At 43.7% G+C, this 19,045-nt stretch overlaps 1 protein-coding gene across 1 annotated transcript in view; it reads right to left on the bottom strand.

Annotated features, from left to right (window-relative positions):
- Positions 1-19,045, bottom strand: part of TMEM120B (transmembrane protein 120B) — a 44,476-nt gene that overhangs the window by 24,521 nt on the left and 910 nt on the right. The window contains exon 2 of the mRNA XM_066603288.1: positions 2,257-2,375. Coding sequence (XP_066459385.1) covers positions 2,257-2,375 — 119 coding nt within the window. The remainder of the gene's footprint in view (positions 1-2,256; positions 2,376-19,045) is intronic.

Here is a 19,045-nt window from a genome sequence, read left to right as displayed (position 1 = left end):
CTACAAGTACCAACATGAATAGTACGGATGCAAACAGAAGAAGTAACTGAACGTCATAGATGTTAATTACACTATCAGCTAAATATCGGAATTCAAAATGTAAAGAGCGTTCTACACCGCTATGAGGCACATAGAATACGGATGTAGTAATCACCACCAGTAAACTAGAACCGAAGAGACATGGTAACGTTTAATACAGTCATTGTGAGAAAATAATCACGCACCTAGAAGTTGTCAAAATCAAATGAAACTTTATACTTTTGACTGTAACGGATATACAGTGTATATTAAACATCTACACACCCCTGTGAAAATGCCATGTTTTTCTCATGTTAAAAAACCCGACAAAGATGAATCATTTCAGATTTCCAATTTATTTCCACTTTCAATGTGACCCGTTAGCTGTACCTTTTTTTTTTTTTTTTATACAAAGAATGTATTAGGAATGAGGAGTGATCACAACTGGTGCGCAGTAACAGTGAGGCGTTGCCCACAGCAACTGGATTACTTATTTCATTTGTTAAGAGTCCTTTTGGAAAATGAAAAATGCAAACTAATTGGCTGATGTGGGTAACTACTCGGCTTTGCCCAGATAGATCTGCATTGTACTAAACAATCATGGATGACAAAATCTGCAAAAAAAAAAAACCTTTACGCGATGACTTTTATACCTTGAAATGCATTTTACTTCATCACCATTCAACCATTAAGGTAAGGCCACATGCAGCACCTGTAAGACACGCTGGCATATGGTTGTACTGAAAATTGGATGGTTTTCCAGTGCTTGTGTCTGTGTGGTAACAGCACATACCAATGTGTTTTATAAGCCACATGGCATCCACACTTTTACAGAATGGTGGATCATACATGTAGCCTTACCCCATTGTATTTCAGGCTCACCGTCATATCTGTTATTCAGACTGAAGGCATCGGTCATTTATTCTAGGTTTGCCATGAGATTACATCACAATGGGCCTTTATTGATTAGCAAATTACATATATTTAGCTCACTGCCATAGGAAGTAAAGACCAGTGGGGAAGCATCCACTAGTGGGACCAGAGCGCTAATAGAGTAAGGCCTCTCTCACACATGTGCTTTTTATTATGATTAGTGCGGTGTCTTCAGCACTGCGCTAATTGTGGTATACTGCTGCCATCGTTTTCAATAGGCAGCCGCAATTTTTGAGCGGAGTCTGTTCCATTTTTGACGTTTAGCGCACCTCATCAATGAAAGTGCAAGTAAAATCGCAGCGCTTTGCCCAACGCCTGTGTGAGGGAGGCCTAAGGAGAGTAGGCTGAGCAGCTTTGAAAACTTTTTCTTGTCCCCAGATAACAATGTCACCGTGACAGGCGAATATCCCAATAAATCGAACCAATAGATCACCGATAGATAAAATAGAACTTTTAATGTATTTGATTAAAAAATGCACGATCAAAACAACTAAAATTCGTGCCTCTTTTTTTGAAAGGACAGCACTGATCTATTTTCTACCTAAAGTTTAGATCATTGTGTCCTGATCAAACCTTACACATTGGGAGTGGTACCACTACACTAGAGTCCTCAACACGGATCATCCAGCGTTTGGTGTGAATTGAAATTTAATAGGTGATCTCAATTACGGACACCAAATCACACCACTAAATAAATGTTGGTTTCGTTTGATCAATAGACAATTATTTGCAGTACGATATAAACTGCAATCAAACGCCAAATTGGGTCTCCCAAGTCAGGTATCAAGTTATTGGACACTCAATCCGGACACTCAAATGTCTGGGGCTGCGCTCAAGCATATATATAGTGTGTTTCTAGTGTCCTGTATGGATTAGTTCAGTCTATATGTCCGCTATGGAGTAAATGAACAATACATTGGACATCTATGTTTTAGTGGGGAATATAGCGCTCTATATAAGACTCTAGTGTAGTGGTACCACTCCCAATGTGTAAGATTTGATGAGGACACAATGATCTAAACTTTAGGTAGAAAATATATCAGTGCTGTCCTTTCAAAAAAAGAGGCACGAATTTTAGTTGTTTTGATCGCGCATTTTTTAATCAAATACATTAAAAGTTCTATTTTATCTATTAGTGATTCCCATCGATGATCTATTGTCCCCAGATAACCCCTTAAATCTTTTAGATTTATGTTACATAAGCTCCACTAACCAAAAATTTGACTCAACATAAATTATTCATTTCAAAATTGTTACCGTTTAAAAAAAATATAAAAAAAAAAAATCAAGTTCAGAAAATCTTACTTTTTCAGGCTGCTTTTCAAGTCTGCCAGGCGCCGCTTATGCTTGCTTATGTAGCTGCTGCACACACCCTGAAGAGTGTTCAGTTCTTCCAACTTCTGTTTGTATATTTTGTGCGTCTCCTAATAAATAAAAGGGTTACATTTATGTCTTACAGTAAATACAGTTTCCTTATGACAACAAACAGATCAACAGTCAATGACATCCACTGTATGTAAAAGAAGTAACTAGAGCTAAAAAAGGTTATAGGTACACACTGGTTTTCCAAACAAAGACTTATGATGTAGATACACAATATATTCTAGAAGGCTGATCGATGGGGATCCAGCTGTGGTGAACCCCAGAATCCCAAGTACAGGGGAGGCTCTCTCACTGGTGAAGTGGTCAGACAAGTTGACTTGCTCTCCATTAGAGTCAGTAGGGAAGAGCAGTGTAAGCTGGAAAGATGTGTGGCCTCTTGTGTTCTAATCATTTGCTTGAATCATCTTGGACAGAATGCTGGACCTTTGTAGAAGTAAATATTGAACCGACCGGAATGCGCTGCGATTGTTCATCACCTGATCTGCAGGGTTCTGTGTAGCAGAATCTTCAAGAAAGGCCACCAGTTTTTAAAACCCCGATAATCCATACAAAAATGCAGAATTTGGGTGGCAACCACTTAAGAGCACAGTTCGGCTACTTTCGGATCTACGTCGAAATTTGCATTTTACCCCATGTTTTCTCTGCAACATATGGATGAGATTTCTTGAAGTCACATCCACATTGCCTGAACTGTACAATGCTCCAGATTTTTTACACCCAATTCCACTGTAGAAATATGGAACACCATTTCTGCAACATTTGAACATACCCTAATGCCCAATGTCCACAGGCGGATTTGATTTGCAAAATCCGTGCGTGGCACCCGTGCATGAGAGCGGCAAATCAAGCCGCCCATAGGGAAACATTAGGCGTCCACACTTCATTTAACACCTGCCCCTATGGGCCAAACCATCAGGAGTTTTAGCTTTCAGTACCATCTCCATGCTGACGACACCCTGTTATACACCTCCTCCTGGGACATCACAGCAACATTCTTCCAAAACGTCACAGACTGTCTGTCCGCTGTCTCTAACACTGGGTCTTCTCTCTTCCTAAAACTAAACCTCTCAAAAACTGACCTACTGGTGTTTCCACCCTCTACTAACCGACCTCCTCCTGACATCTCCATCTCAGTGTGTGGCGCCACCATAATTCCCACCCAACATGCCCGCTGCCTTGGGGTTATATTCTACTCTGATTTCTCCTTTACCCCCTACATCCAATCTGTAGCCCAAACATGTCAGCTGTAACTCAAGAACATCACAAGAATCCGCCCCTTTCCTCACAGTGGATACGCTAAAAACGCTCCCTCATCCACTCTCGGCTCGATTATTGCAACTCGTTGCTGATCGGCCTCCCCTGCACCAGACTCTACCCTCTCCAATCCATCCTGAATGCAGCAGCTAGGCTCATATTCCTGTCCAGCTGTTACTCGGACGCCTCTGCCCTGTGCCAGTCACTGCACTGGCTGCCCGTCAAATATGGAATACAATTTAAACTCACTAACTTCATCCATAAATCTGTTAATAGCACCGCGACGTCCTACACGCCTACCTCAGCAGCAACCCCTATCTGCCATCAACCGCTCCCTGCAGCCTTACCGATTCAGCCACTACACTGCTCAATCTGACCATTGTCTATGTGCATAGCATCCCTCACTCTCCACCTCGCCATACAGTGCACATCTCCAGCCCCTTTACCTTCTGTATCACCCCATTACTTGTAGTATGTAAGCTCGTTGGAGCAGGACCCTCACCCCTACTGGTTCTATCAATTGATCACTACATGTAACAGTGGTTTTTGCATCTTTGTTTTTTGCATCTGTTCTCCCCTGTTTTCTAAGTGCTGCGAAATATGTTGGCACTATATAAAGATTATTAAAGATTATTTTTTATGTGATATGCGAATGCCACATACGAATAATAAACCGCAGCACGCTCAATTTTACTGCGGATCACGCACGGATGTGCTCCATTCATCTATATGGGAGCTTATGATCTATTTGCAAATTCACTGCGGATTTGAAGGTTCAAATCAATTAGGGAGGTGAGAAAAGGCTGGGAGGTGGGGTAGCGGATTTTTTCCATATGGATGATCCACAGTACATCCGTACAGAAGAAAACCGCAATCCGTGATATCCTGCAAGCAAAAAAAAATAAAAATATCAATTTATTGATGACTCACAGTGCATCTGCTGCGGAAATCCGCATGAAAAATCCACGCGTGCCGTGTACAAGTGGCCTAAGGACCTGATCATACATTGTAGATGTGTTACAGAACATTACTGCAACTAAAAATCTGCTCTATACATGTTAATGGGATTGTTTCTGCATCATGTGCAAGGACCTCTGCAAACTCCACTCAGCTGTATGAAATAATTGAAAACATTTCTACAATAAATCTGGTATGTGTGAACACCACTCTCACACAGGCTTTAGTGAAAACGCAGCGATGTAACTACTGCAGAGCTGCTTTGTACAGAGTTTAAGGCGAGCGCTAGCCCACATTGTTACTGTGCTTTAAGCTGCCTGTCCACGGGCGTTATTGAATTGTGTTCCCCGCGGCGATATTCCAGCCGCGGGGAACAAAATGCCCACTTTCTATAGCATTGCTATGGAAAGTGCTGCCCCCCTGGAGCAGAGAATCATTGCGATTCTCCACTCGCGGACGGCTGCAAATTGCTGTGATTCTCCACGGTCGGCTGATAGCGGAGATCCGTCTGCTGGCTCCTGCTCCCGGGTGGCGGATCTCCGCCGCGGGATACCGCAACGCCCGTGGACAGGCAGCCTAACAACGCAGGCAAAGCAAGCCAATGAGGTCACCCTATTCACGCCTCACCTCCCGCCCATCAGTAACACAGAACGCTGCGGTAAAAACGTGGTACACAGCATTCTATCGTGTTTTTGACAGCATTGAAAATGCTTCCATTGACATCAATGGGCAACGCATTGCATTTAAAAACTCTTAAAACACCCAAAAATAGAACAGACAGCACTCGAAAAATGCTGCTAGTTTGATGAGCCCACGTTGCAATCAATGGAGTTTGAAACGCCACGCTGAATGCTGTAAAAAGCGGGCTGTGCGAGAGCAGCCTTGGAGGATCTAGTTACCAATGATCAGAGCAAAGTAGAGTAATTAGAGGGAACGTGTCACTGGGTTCATACTACCCAACCTCCCGGCAGCATGAACCAGGACAGAGCTGCACAGCGCCCCCATGTAAGTGCTGTTCTGCAACACCGTGGCGTTTCCAGATGAACACACCGTGAAGTAGTACTGCTTTTAAAACTGAACTTTTCCTTCACTTGTATGCCGCGATTAAGAGCGGTAACGCTGGAGTTGCGTAGGAGCTGTTATGATCCCACTACCAGGATTTTTATGACGCAATGAATAAAAAGTTAATTTTTAACAGAATTGTTGGGATTTTTAGAGAGTAAAATACACTTTGGATACGCTTTGAAGTTCGCCTGCTTCACTCCGGAATGGAGTTCTTGAGCCAAAAGAAGCGAGCCGTGCCAGGCTCTCCCCGCCGGCAGCATGTTAACAGGTGATTGTTCCCAGCAAGAGAAACCACGTAATCTTGTAGATGTGATACCTTTTAATGGCTAACAAAAATACATGATGTAATAATAGCGAGCTTGCGAACCTCTCGGGCTCTTCGTCAGGCTAAAATGGAATAGATCTGAAGAGGCATGCATACTTATACAAACTTATGACAAGAAACAGACATGGATATGATTGGTTAGCACTTAAAAGGAATACTACAACAGAAAACAAAACTTTTAACCCTTTCCAATCCACTGTCTGACGTCTGAAGACATTCTGATTGAAGGCCGTACAGCTCTGATGTCGGAAGACGTCCGGCAGGGTATTCTTACTGTAGATTACTGGCCGCTCTGTTGTTGGAGGCCTCTCCAGCATATCCCATACCACAGCACTGGCTCTAGCCAGCAGATGGCACCATTGTATAATGGCAGAAAGAGAAAGCCCCCTAGGAAACCCTGAATCCAAAATTGGATTGCAAAGAGTTAACTGTCAGGTCTCTCCTTGTCAGTCACATAAGCCGGGACAGAGCGGTCATTCTTCATGCTGCAGATGGGTAAAGCTAGGGACGGCCACTATTTTGGCTTGAGGGCTCTGTTTATTCACCTAAATCGACTACAGACCATTAATATTAGGAGGATGAGCTGTGATCTCCTCTGTTATGACTATGCAACAGGAGCTGTGTGATCCTCATCAGTAATTGTGATAACCATGTGATTCATGCAACAGCAATATATACACTGAGTAGTTGACTAGAAACTTCACGCAAACTCCAAGCTATCACAGCGGTGTCCCGCTCCGCCTGCATAACTCTTAAGTAGCTAATTAGCTACCTTAAAGTTATGCAAAGATGATCGCTTAAAACTGTCATTCAAAACGGTTACTTGAGCAAAATTTGAGCGATCATCGCTCCGTGTAAATAGGTCTACAAGCTCATGGGGAGGAAAAAAAAAAAAAAACAATCACAGCAGTGGCCCTTTAAACTGGCCTGAATATAACAATACAGTAGATTAGAAGAAAACATTTTAATTAGAGATGAGCGAGTATACTCGCTAAGGCTAACTACTCGAGCGAGTAGTGCCTTAGCAGAGTATCCTCCCGCTCGTCTCTAAAGATTCGGGGCCGGCGGCGGGCGGGGAGCAACGTAGGGAAGATCTCTCCCCCCTGCTCACCACCGCAACTCATCTGTCACCCGCGCCGGCAGCCGAATCTTTACAGACGAGTGGGAGGATACTCGGCTAAGGCACTACTCGCTCGAGTAGTTAGCCTTAGCGAGTATACTCGCTCATCTCTAATCTTAATGTCCTTTTACACGGTGCGAGCTGTCAGGCAAATGACACACGGTAGCTTGTTTCAACAAAACTGAAGGCCCACTTACACGCAACGATTATCGCTCTGAATTCGCTCAACAGCCATAATATGAGCGATAATCGTTGTTTGTAAATGCTATCTTTCACTCTTCGTCTGAGCAATGATTTTTAGGTGAGCATAAAATGCATCGTTCAGTTGGAAAGACAACACAGACCAAACGGTGTGATTGCTGTCCATGGTGCCGAGTTCTCTATGGCAGCTGCTGATTACATTGCATTCTTATACATTGTAATTGTATTACATTGAAAGCCCTTGGTAGAACAAAGGATCTGAAAGCAGAGAACAGACCACCTGCTGTTCTCTACATACAGCTCCTGGGGGCTCATTTACATGCAAATGAAGGTAATAAGCTGCTAATGGAAATTAGTGTGCATTAGCAGTTTATGTAAGACAATCACTTAAAACCTATATTTTGAACGATTATCTTTGTGTGTAAATAGGCCTTTACTCCTGTGCTGTTACACAAGAGAGTATCACTGGCATCTCTCACAGCGCTGCCGAAATGGAGGCGGAGCGGGACGGGAAGCGTTCCATTCACTGAAACCAGACAGTCGTTCAGGAGTGAACGACTGCTATTTAAACTCAGCGGCTTGTCGTTCAGTCATTTAATGCGTTTACACGGGATGAATATTGTTCAAATTCCAGCAGAAGCGAGGAAACTGGAACAATTCTGAACGATAATAATCGTCCCGTGTAAGAGGGCTATTAAAGTGATGAAGACAGATGTTTACTCAATTTACTCTTATAAAAAAAAGTGGGAATGCTACACAAGGATCTCTCCCATGATCTGTTTATACCCAGGACTGCGACGGTAACAGGAGGGCATCCGCTACGTTTAGAGGAAAGAAGGTTTCATCACCAACACAGAAAGGGGTTCTTTACTGTAAGAGCAGTGAGACTGTGGAACTCTCTGCCTGTGGCCGTGGTGATGGCAAAAATCAATGGAGGAGTTTAAAAGGGAACTAGACACCTTTTTGGAGAGCTACAACAATGCAGGATATGACATTAGGTGACCAGCGGGGTTGTTGATCCAGGTCTTGGAGTCAGGCAGGAGCTTTCAAATGTTGATCCAGGGATTATTCTGATTGCCATTATGGAGTCAGGAAGGAATTTTGTCCCCAAATGTGTTAAATTGGCTTCTGCCTCATTGGGCGTTTATTTTTTTTGCCTTCTTCTGGATCAACACAGGGGGATGGAAACACGCAAAACTGGATGGACATTTGTCTTTTCTCAGCCTTGCATACAATGCTACATAAACATAAAAGAAGCCATGCTCCTCTAATCTCCCAATCGCTCTCATTTTGCCAGTGTTTGTTCCCCCACTACTCTACTTTCTGTTGTAGCGTTAATGACATCCTGCCACAGGGACATGTGACGGATACAGCTAATAACCAAAGCTGAAGGGGTGCAGGTGATTGGCTGCAGCGGTCACATGTCCCTGGTATCAGTGACATCAGTACTGCTGCAAGAAGTGTTAAGTAAAAGAGAGGGATTCAGCACCAGCAGAACAGGAGCGTTGGGGTGGATGGGGTAATTAGGTGAGATAAAAAATGCTTTTATGTTTGTGCAGCCTGGTCAGCAGCTTTGAAAAAAACCTTTGCCCCCAGAAACCCAGTTAGAGCAGAATTTTAAAGTTTTAAGAATAAATGCAAGAGACTAAAAAAGTAAAGAATTTTGAAAAAAAATAAAAAAGTTATACAACTTACTATATATAGTACACAGTCATATTGCGGATGCATTTTGTGATCCTGTTCTAGGCACTAAATACTAAGCTTAGGCACGGCCTAAGAGGAAAATTTATTAAAGACCGGGGATTCCCAATATCAGACTTACTACAGCTTCCCCAGCGTACAGCGCGCTTAATACATGAAAAGGCACACACCTTATGTATTAGGCGCATCCCCCTGGGGTACATTTCTGGTATAATTTACACCAGTTTCTGGTGAAAATTATACATAAATCTGTCGGTCTGGGGCGGTCATGCCCCCTCTCGTCAAGCCCCGCCCATTAAAAAAAAATAACGTCAGGGCTGGCATAGAAAGATAAGAATGTGCAACTTGTCGTGTAAATACCCACTTATGCAAAAAATTGCAACTTTCTTACGCCAGGGACTGGCGTAAAACGGTTTATAAATGTGTCCCTATATTCCAAACCATTCTGCCTTCCAGGTTTCAATTGAGACAGACATGTAAGCCTGAGCCGCACAGCATACAGCAGCCCATTATCAGTAACCTTGATCTTTCCTAGCGGAGTTATTCAGTTGCAAGTAAACAGCGCTTTTCCTCCCACATGCAGCTCTAAACAATGGCTTACAGATATGTGACCGATTTATTTCCATTAGGTCCACATGTGGATTTGATTTATTAAATCCGCACGGGAAATCCGCAGCTCAAGCCGCCCATAAGAAACAATGGGGCGTTCGCAACTGAATTAAACCCTGCAGATTTGACTTTGTAGGTTCTGTGCGGATGCCCTGCGCAGATCTAAAAATCGCAGCATGCTCCTTTTATTATGAAACCCACGCGGATGTGGCTCTATTAATCTCTATGGGAGATGAAAACACACAATCCGCTATCCCATGCAAGCACCTGACATACCAGCCTAGCCACCTCCTCTCACAGTATACAGGAAGTCGCTCATAGACCGAGTGACTCCTGTATACACCGGGTGAGAAGCCGCTCAGCAGTCGTTCCGTTTGAGCTCCCTGAAACGGAACGACCAGCAACAACTGAGCGACCTCTCGTTCAGTGACCTGTCAAGGGCTGTGTGTACACAGGCTGATAGTCACCCAAAAATGCCCGAATCGCTGAAAGGAGCAACTATCAGCCTGTGTGAAGCCACCTTAAAACCATCTTTAAATGGGATGAATGTCAGGAGATACAGTTGTTCAATTAATAGAGGCACGACGCACTGAAGAGGTCTTCCAGCAGCTCACCTCCATTCAAAATGAACAGGCAGTTGTTCATAGACGAATGACTGTTTGTATGGGCCCATATAGTCACTTGGTTATTAGGTGCGCTAAAAAACCAAAAGACTCCGACAAGCGAGCGATTCTTGCTCACTTGCCCTGTAGTGTCTCATGTTTACATGAGACAACAGTCGCCTATAAATCGCTCTTTTAAGTGACTACTTGGGCAACTATTGGCCTAAAATAAAGCAATATTTTTTTGTGTAAGGTGGACTAAGATAAATTTTAAAAAAAAGTTAAAAATGAGATCAATAAAGTTTTAGTAAATGTAAAAAAGTTTAAAATCACCCACTTTTTGCCATATCTATAATAAAAAAAAACCTCATAAAACAAAAATATATATTTGGTATTGCCGCGTCCATAAAAGTCTGATCTATCAATGTAGCTAATATTTATCCCACACGGTGAATGCCGCCCGAATAAAAAAAAAAAAAAAAAAAAAAAAAAAGAATTCCAAAAAGTGCATTTTTTTCAGTTACCAAGTCTCCCAGAAAAAAAAAGGAATAAAAAGCGATCAAAAAGTCCGCAGAAATGCAGGCCTAAGGATGGCGGTTTAATTGAGTTTTTTCAGTAAGCAGCGATCAGTCAAAATGGGCTATACTGCATGTCCAAATATAAAGGACACATCCACTATAGTCCAACAACAACATCCTAAATACTGAACAAGAAAGATTAGTAATTAATACAGCAATGGATCACACCTCTTGGTATGACCGGTGTATTCCTCAGGTCAATTTAGCGAAAAAACAGTAAATACCTGAAAAACGCAATATTGACAATAAGGCCTCTAACATGGGTGACATGGCATCGCCGCAAGAAAATTGCTGCGATATCGCATCGCTGATCCGTGCAATATCGCTGCGTCTTCTCACAGCAATATTGTGATTTTGTAGCGCTATAAAGGGGGGGGGTGAAATATAAGCCCTACCCTGAAAATAAGCCCTAACTGCAGGGGGGAAAAAAGTATACTTTACCTTAGAAGCGCTGTCCAGGGCTCCACTGCAGCTTCTTCCTGGTCCCTGGAACTGGTTGTCTTCATCTCTTCTGCCCAGGGATTGAAGAGTCCGTGTCTCCTGGAAGCGCTGGCTATGATTGGCTGAGCGTCAGCCAATCAGTGCCAACGCTCGATGAATGGCTGTGATTGGTTCATTGAGCACTGGCTGAGATTGGCTAAGCGTCAGGCAACCAGAGGCAGCACTTTCAGGAAGCGGGGATTTTTTAGTCCCTGGCCAGAAGAGATGAAGGAGAATGATGCCGCGGACCCGGGGAGAAGATGAGCCCGTGCTGACAGCGCTTCTAAGGTGATGTATACTTTTTTTTCCCCCCTGCACCTAGAGATTAGGAAGAGGGAAAGAGATCTCTCTCACTCCCCCCCCCCCCCCGCAGCTCATTTAGACACAGAGATTATTGCTCAAAAGCCAACTTTTGAGTGATTATCGCTGCATCTAAATGCGTAACCATAGTGCACTTTTCGTTCATTGCTAACTTCAAGCCAGCTTGAAGTCAGCGATGTGTCTTATCAGGATCACACGCAGAGTTCTTAGCGGGATAGCGCTGATAGTATTCTTTTTAGCTGCTATCCCCCTCCAGAACAAAGGAGCTGAATGCAGATAACAGACCTCCAGCTGTTATCTGCATTCAGCAAAAGGCTTCATTTGCATGCTAATACACTCTTAAGTAGCTGAGTAGCCACTTAAGAGTTTATGCAAAATAATCGCTCAAAACTGTCACTCAAACTGATGTTTGAGCGATCATTGTTGCGTCTAAATGAGCCTTTAGAGTTGTATGGTAACCTCACATTGGAATATTTGGGGCCAAGTTCTAGGGCAACTCGCCTTCAGAGGTGCGGCATCCTTTTGCTCGAGGAATGGAGGAGCATACCATGATCTGCATTCTCTAAACTGTTTGTAATGTTACCAATTGCTCTGCCTTTTCAGGAGGACCTGTTCTTAGTTTTATTTGGGAGAGGGGCGCTGTGCTAAATTATAAAGTTTTTCCCTATCCACAGGATATGGAACAACTTTATGATCAGTGAAGATCTGCCTGTTGGGACCCCCATCGATCCCAAGATTAGGGGTCCAGAAGATACTCGCATACATGGAGCAGAGGTCAAGCTAGTGCACAGCCATTCCCATTCATTTCAAGGGAAGTGTCAGAAATTGCCAAGTACGGGACCTTTACACTACAATCTACTGCTGCTTATCTGTGTACCAAACTTGGATTGCTTTTGACCATGTCCCTGCCTTATGCTACAATCTAGTGCTGCTTATCAGCGTACCATACCTCGACTGCTGACTACAGCCACCGGACTCCGAACCCAATTGTGACAATAACCTGCAGCTTTATATCACAGAGAAATGGAAAGTAGTAGTTCTATATCAAATCATAGACTATAGAGGACCACATATACAGGGATCCCTCGCTATATCGCGGTTCAATGATTGCAGCTTCAGTGCATTGCAAATTTAAGATAGACCATATATAATTCTGTTTTAGCTGATTTTTTTGCTATATCACAGAGTTTTGCGGTACATACAGGATATACAGTACGCCACTAGCACTTGCCAACGCAGGATTGTACAGGGCACACTATTGGCTGATGGAATGTGTTCTGTATCCTGGGTGCTGATTGGCTCACTGATCGTAGCATGCTGCTCGTTTGTACGTTGTGTGTAAACTGCAGTCGCTAAAAAGCGTGCGATACTTTTGTGATTGTTTGGCAATTGACCCTGGAGATTGATTTGTGTAAATATAACGCTGCTACTTTGCAGATTTTCACGTATCGCGGGGGTCTCTGGAGCGCAACCCCCGCGATAGACGAGGGCTCACTGTACTCATGAACCAGTCTGCAATGTTAGACATCCCAGCATCAATTTAATAAGTCCCGGTCACATCTGCAATTTCAGGAAGCGGTGCCCAATGATTCATAATTTTATGTGGTGATCTTAATTAGATTTTTTTTTTAATCAGACCTTTTTTATTGAAGTTATAATTGTAATACAGTACTACGTAATTTATATGTATTAATATATACAAAAGGCATATCATTACTCCACCCAAACAGTGCATTGAAGCAATTATATTTAAAACAGATCATACCCTTCCCAGTCCTCAACAAAACCTACTAAAATAAAGGGGGAGAGGGAGGGGGGGGGGGGGGGGCGAGGGAATATATAAAACAAAACAGCATTAGGGCTCCTTCCCACAGACAGATTTCCGCCGCGTAACCTAATAGCTCAATGCTCACGATGCGGAATTCCACTGCGGAATACCGCACCTTGAATTCTCCCGTCCTCACCCGTGGCATGCTCTATTTGCCGCGGGTGTACGCGCGGACGGCTTCCATTGCAGTCAATGTAAGCCGTCCATCACACTATCTTCCGCTGTAGCACAGCGGAAGATAGCGTGAAACAGCTTCCCCGCCTACCGCGTCATGCGATGCTGTGGGCGTGTCATGTGACGTGGCGGTGTGTCACATGACGCTGCGTCACGCCGAAGCGTCATGCGAGACGTAGGATGCTGGATCCGCAGGTAAGTATTGGGCTCTCTGGGGGGCGCCGTGACGGGCTCCACCGTGGAATTCCGCGGCAGAGCCCGTCACGGCCGTGTGCCGCCGGCCTTAAGGCTGGGTTCACACGGGGCAGATTTGCCAGGGATTTTCTGTGCAGAAGTCCTCCTGCAGCCACTAATCCCGAGATATACCAGCCATGTGGACGAGATTTCTCCAAAAACTCATCCAAATTGGCTGCGAATCCGTTGCGGCACGTCTATCCCTTTTTTTTTTTTCTGCGACCTCGCTCTTCTCTATGGGAGAGCCGGGCGCAACTAAAAAGCATACGGCGAAGCCGCTCCAAAACCCGCAGCTAAGTGCTGTGGATTTTGAAGCTGCACTTTCCCAGCGGCATTCTTGCAGTTTTTCACTGCGGCAAAATTGCGAGATTTCCGCTGAGAATACGAGCTGTGGGAACCCAGCCTAAGTACTAAACGTCTCCAACTTTTCGCCTCTCCCCCTAGCCCACTCTACATCCCATAAACTTTACTACAGTCTCTCTGTGCAACCAGCCTTCAGTATTAGCTATCCATTTATATAAGACCATCTCTTCCCAAGTTTCCTCAAACTTAATCTCTTCTCTTAGCTTTGCAACCAAATCTCCCATTGGTGGGGGAAGGGGGTGGGGTTGGGGGGCTGCATCCATCCAGCAGTAATCAGATCCTGCGCTGGATATAAAGTTTTCTGAATTCTCAAAACACTGTATATCCCTAAATCTATCCTAGTATACATAATCTGGGATTAAAACCAAGATCAACAAAATATATATTTTGTCCTGCAATGCCTTATCGCTTGTATTGGCGATCACTGGCAATGCAGGATGCCCCCCCACGATTACAACGCGGGGGTCCGATAAAGTCACATAGATCGCAGCAGGGAAGAGGTTAACAGCTGTCCCGATGCAGCGAGAGGCCGGCTATCGGTGCCAGATAGCACAAGATCTCTTGTGAGCTCACGCTATCCACAGGGCATAACTGTACGTCCTGTTGCGTTAAGTACCAGGGAGCCAGGATATACAGTTATGCCTTGTGGCAAGAAAGGGGTTAATTCATTTAATGTCAAAAGGAGCCTCTAATATTACTCTTTGATCATCAGACAAGTGGTAGTTGCACTCGAGCTAAATATTCATAAAGATCTTCACAATCTACACTCCGCATACAAACTTTTAAAAGGGAGGGAAAACGTCTCCAAAACGTCATCCTCCCTACAACCAGAGAACTATTAGGCCTTCTCAATGCTGCCACATAAGATGATAATCCCTGTTAGTTATAGAGGCCAAAAAACAACCCACTGCTTCCCCCTCCAAAGTCTTCCGCTTCATAAAAAGACATCTACTCTTGCAATACCTCTCACACGATCTGCAAGGCACGCCTGTTCCTCTTTCCCATTAATTTCCGTTTGATTAGTGGGAGAATGTATATACACCTGCAGTGCTTCTAAAGCTCATCGCTGAAGGGCCATAACAGAATCCTGGGAGTTAGACCTATGTAAACTAATCTCCTGTATATAACAACTCCATATAAATGCCTTCATAGCATCCCACACGACGGACACCGAGGAACCAATAGTCTCCTGAAGGAATTCCAATAGAGCCTCCTCCGTTCTAGCATTACCACTAAGCAAATGTAACCAGAAGGGATTTCTAAATCCTAAAATGGAAGTTCCAAATTCTCTCCAAAGCAAATCCCCTATTTGTTGTCAACAAAAAGTGGAGAGTGCTCAGACACATTTTCTGGCAGATATTCCACTTTATGAACTTGAGAAAGCATAGATGGAGTACCCATCGGAAGATCTATTCTAGAAAGGGTATTATGTGAACTGGAATAGCAAGAGTATTGTCAAACTTCTGAGTTTCTCAGCCTCCAAAGATCACATAAACTTAGTCCAATTAATAAATGTGCGAAAGCAGTTTGGGGAAGGAGAAGCCACTATAGGGCCTTTATTAAATCAGTCCATACAGGGATCCAAGCAGTTATTAAAATCGCCCACCATCAATGTGGGAGCAGCAGGAGATCTAGCCATAAATTCCATCACCTTCCTAATACATTCCCCACTAAAATATAATTCTTCTGAGCAATAGTACATCTGAGACAAATAAATCTCCCCTTTGAATCTGTAACGGATGACATCACATCTGAAAGGGATGTTTTTATGAATCGGTACATTTATTCCACGCAATTAGCTCAAGTACAAAGAAGGAAAGGAATTTGCCCATAAGGAATGCTGGAGCAAGTCAACAGTATCTTTTGTTAAATGAGTTTCTAGTAAACAGACAGACAGCTGGTTGAAATTGCTGAATAGATGAAAAAACAGCACATCTTTTAGTTTTATCTCCTATACCCCGCCAGCACCCATTCCACACATTTATTTTAACCTCTTGAATCATGGTAAATGACATTAATTATGTCACACTCTTATTAATAGAATTTGAGATGCTGGTTGCATTGCATGGTAGATATGGAGCTGAATTAGGGGAGGGGAAAAAAACCCTATCCACCCTCATACACATATAGCCCATTGTCCCCACCTAGGCATGCTTCCGCTAATGTGGATTTGATTTTGAACCGCTGCTTCCCTTTTTCATTGATATAATGGAGCAGGCAATATCCATCTGATGCTTTCTACTCACTAGTCTATTGCTAAGTTTTCCGTCTGATGTTTTGAGTGTATTTATTGCGGAATCAGGTTTTGTTTTCACAGCGTTTTTTGCCCATGCCGTGGGATTCAGTCTAAGAGTTCCGTCACAAGTGTTGGAAATTGCGTTGAGATAGAACCCCCGAATGAAACCATTAATTGTCATTAGTCAAAAAGACACCACAGTGAATGGTTCCCATTCAGGGGTTCCTTCTAAATGCCATTTTCAGCACTTGTGACAGAAGCTCCAGATGGAATCCCACAGAATTGGGAAAAGTGCTGTGGAAATGAAACCTTACTACAGTGTTATTATTCTCTTGATGAACCTAAGAGATCCTCTTGTACACTGAGGTTAGAAATCTAGATTATAAAAACTGCCTTTATTTAATTTTGCCATTAATCAGCAATATTGTGCTTTTCTCGAAATACTTTGTTAAATAGACCTGGAGCACACACGGATCACATCAAGAGTTGTGCTCCATTGCAATAATGAATCCTAATCTCGTTTGGTAATCAGGTTGTTTTTACTGATAGCTACTTACCAACTCATGCCAAATCCATGCCCATTACCTTTCTTGTTTACAATACTTATATATGGGTTCCTAGGGCAAGGTTGGTGGCCAAAGTCACCCTTATCAGAAAGCAGGATGACCTGTATAAACAAGGGACTTTTTAGAGTGAGGATTAGGGACAGAATAGGTCATTTCTGTACTTGCTCTCCTTTGGTTTGTGGTCATTTCATACATTTCTTGGTATTTTATATTTATAGTATTTAATAAAAGTTATACTCTAAAGCAAAAAGGGCTGCATATCCTATGACTTAGCCGAATTTTGATCTATGCCCTACAGGAGGCAATGGAGTTGTCCAGTTTCTGGTATTTCCTGGTTCAGCAACTTTACTGAAGACCGCAGAAAAAGAGCCGGTTTTGCAGCAAAGTCCAGCGGTCTTTCTTCTAGAACAGGGTTGAAAACAAAAGAAGAGATGTGGTTGCTGCAACACTGATACTTAAATATGCACAAGAGCACTTCTAGCCAGGGCATGGGAGGAGAAATGCTTACCTGAGCCTCTGGGGTCAGAGCCTCCACTTCTGGCCCACCGGTCAGGAGGCATAGACCCTGCCTGTTCCAGTCCCATTACAGCAGGGGCTGATCTCCCAAAGGACTGGTAGTTTAGAGTCTCTTTAGATGAGCTGATTCTCGTTTGACCGAGCGAGTACCGTCACCGCTCCCTCTCTCGTGAGCCCGTTTAGGCAGATACATTGTTGGCATTGTTCCTTTGAACGAATGTGAAAGTCTGAACGAATGTTGCCTAAACTGAACGAGCCAACGATGATTTTCATGCCTACCTAAACTGAACGGCAAGCGAAAAGCGAACAATTCTTGTTCAGTCGTTGGCTTACGTTTAGACCAAACGATTCACTTTTGCTCGTTCCATCTAAAAGTAGCCTTAGCAGAGAGCTGTGAACTACAAGGAGCCGATAAGCAGTATATACATGCTGTACGACACAGCAGCGGCCAGTGGATTTCTCTTTTTGTAATGCTATATTCACATGGGCTTAGGGCAATATTGGGGTAATATCACACTTGCCAACCTTAGATTTCACAGCGATGCGAAGATTTTCTGATTTTAAAAAATAAATTAAAAAATCAGATTTAAAAAAAAAACAACCACATTTTCTCTGTGAAATTGCGATCCTCACACAAGTAAAAGCATCGCAGGCGTTTCCCATTGACTTCAACGGGAAACATCCCATTTGCAAGCACATCGCACGGCATGTGAGTGCCATGCAATATCTTTGATGGTCCTATTGAAAGTAATGGCCAAGACGTTCAGAGGGAACGCCCAGGGATAAGACATGCTGCAATTGTTTTTCCTTGCGTGAGAATATCATTCGTGTGAACACGCACTAGCTTTGCAGGAAACAACTGTTTGCATTGTCTGTTTGACATAAGGTGCCAGGAAAGCACAGTCCCCATCTTCTTGGTGGAAGTCAAAACAAGTGCCCTTGTGACCTCCATTGCACTGGCATACCTCTCTTTCTGCTATATGAAACTACAGTCTGCTGCAGAGACATCCGGTAAAAACAAAGACCACGTGGTGCACGTATCTTAACCACAGGAGCCCTAGTGATGGATGCCACTCTATGCCTACACTGGCAGCATCCGTTGTCGGGTAATCCTCCTGACATATTCCTCCCATGGCCACTGCAGACTGCAGCGCAGAATCACCCTGACTCACATTTGGGTTTTACCATCACTTTAACAGAAAAAAAAAAAAAACCTATTGTCTGTCATACTGGTTTATTCTAATAGGTGAAAGTAAGGCCGGCTGCACACGGGGGAGATGAATTATGGAATCCGGAGCGGGCGACCGCCTCTGGATTCCGCAGCACATACCGCCCATAGCATGCAATGCAAAAAAGATTCTTCATGATACGAGCGGAAATCAACGGAAGCCGTCCGACCCACAGCGCCGTCCACAATGACTGCGGGAAAAGCAGTAGTTTAGAAAAACATCTGTACTGCGCATGTAAGACGGCGAGCCGTGCGGACCATCCACTGTACAGAAAATAAAGGTATGTGCGGATGGCAGGCGGGCGCAGGGTCGGATTAACCTGCCCTTTCTTTTCTCTTGTGCTGAACGAACA

The sequence above is a fragment of the Eleutherodactylus coqui genome, chromosome 5, assembly GCF_035609145.1.
Source record: "Eleutherodactylus coqui strain aEleCoq1 chromosome 5, aEleCoq1.hap1, whole genome shotgun sequence".
NCBI classification, from domain to species: Eukaryota; Metazoa; Chordata; class Amphibia; order Anura; family Eleutherodactylidae; genus Eleutherodactylus; species Eleutherodactylus coqui.
Note: the sequence above shows the minus strand (reverse complement) of the source record. Positions and strands in the feature narration are given on the sequence as shown.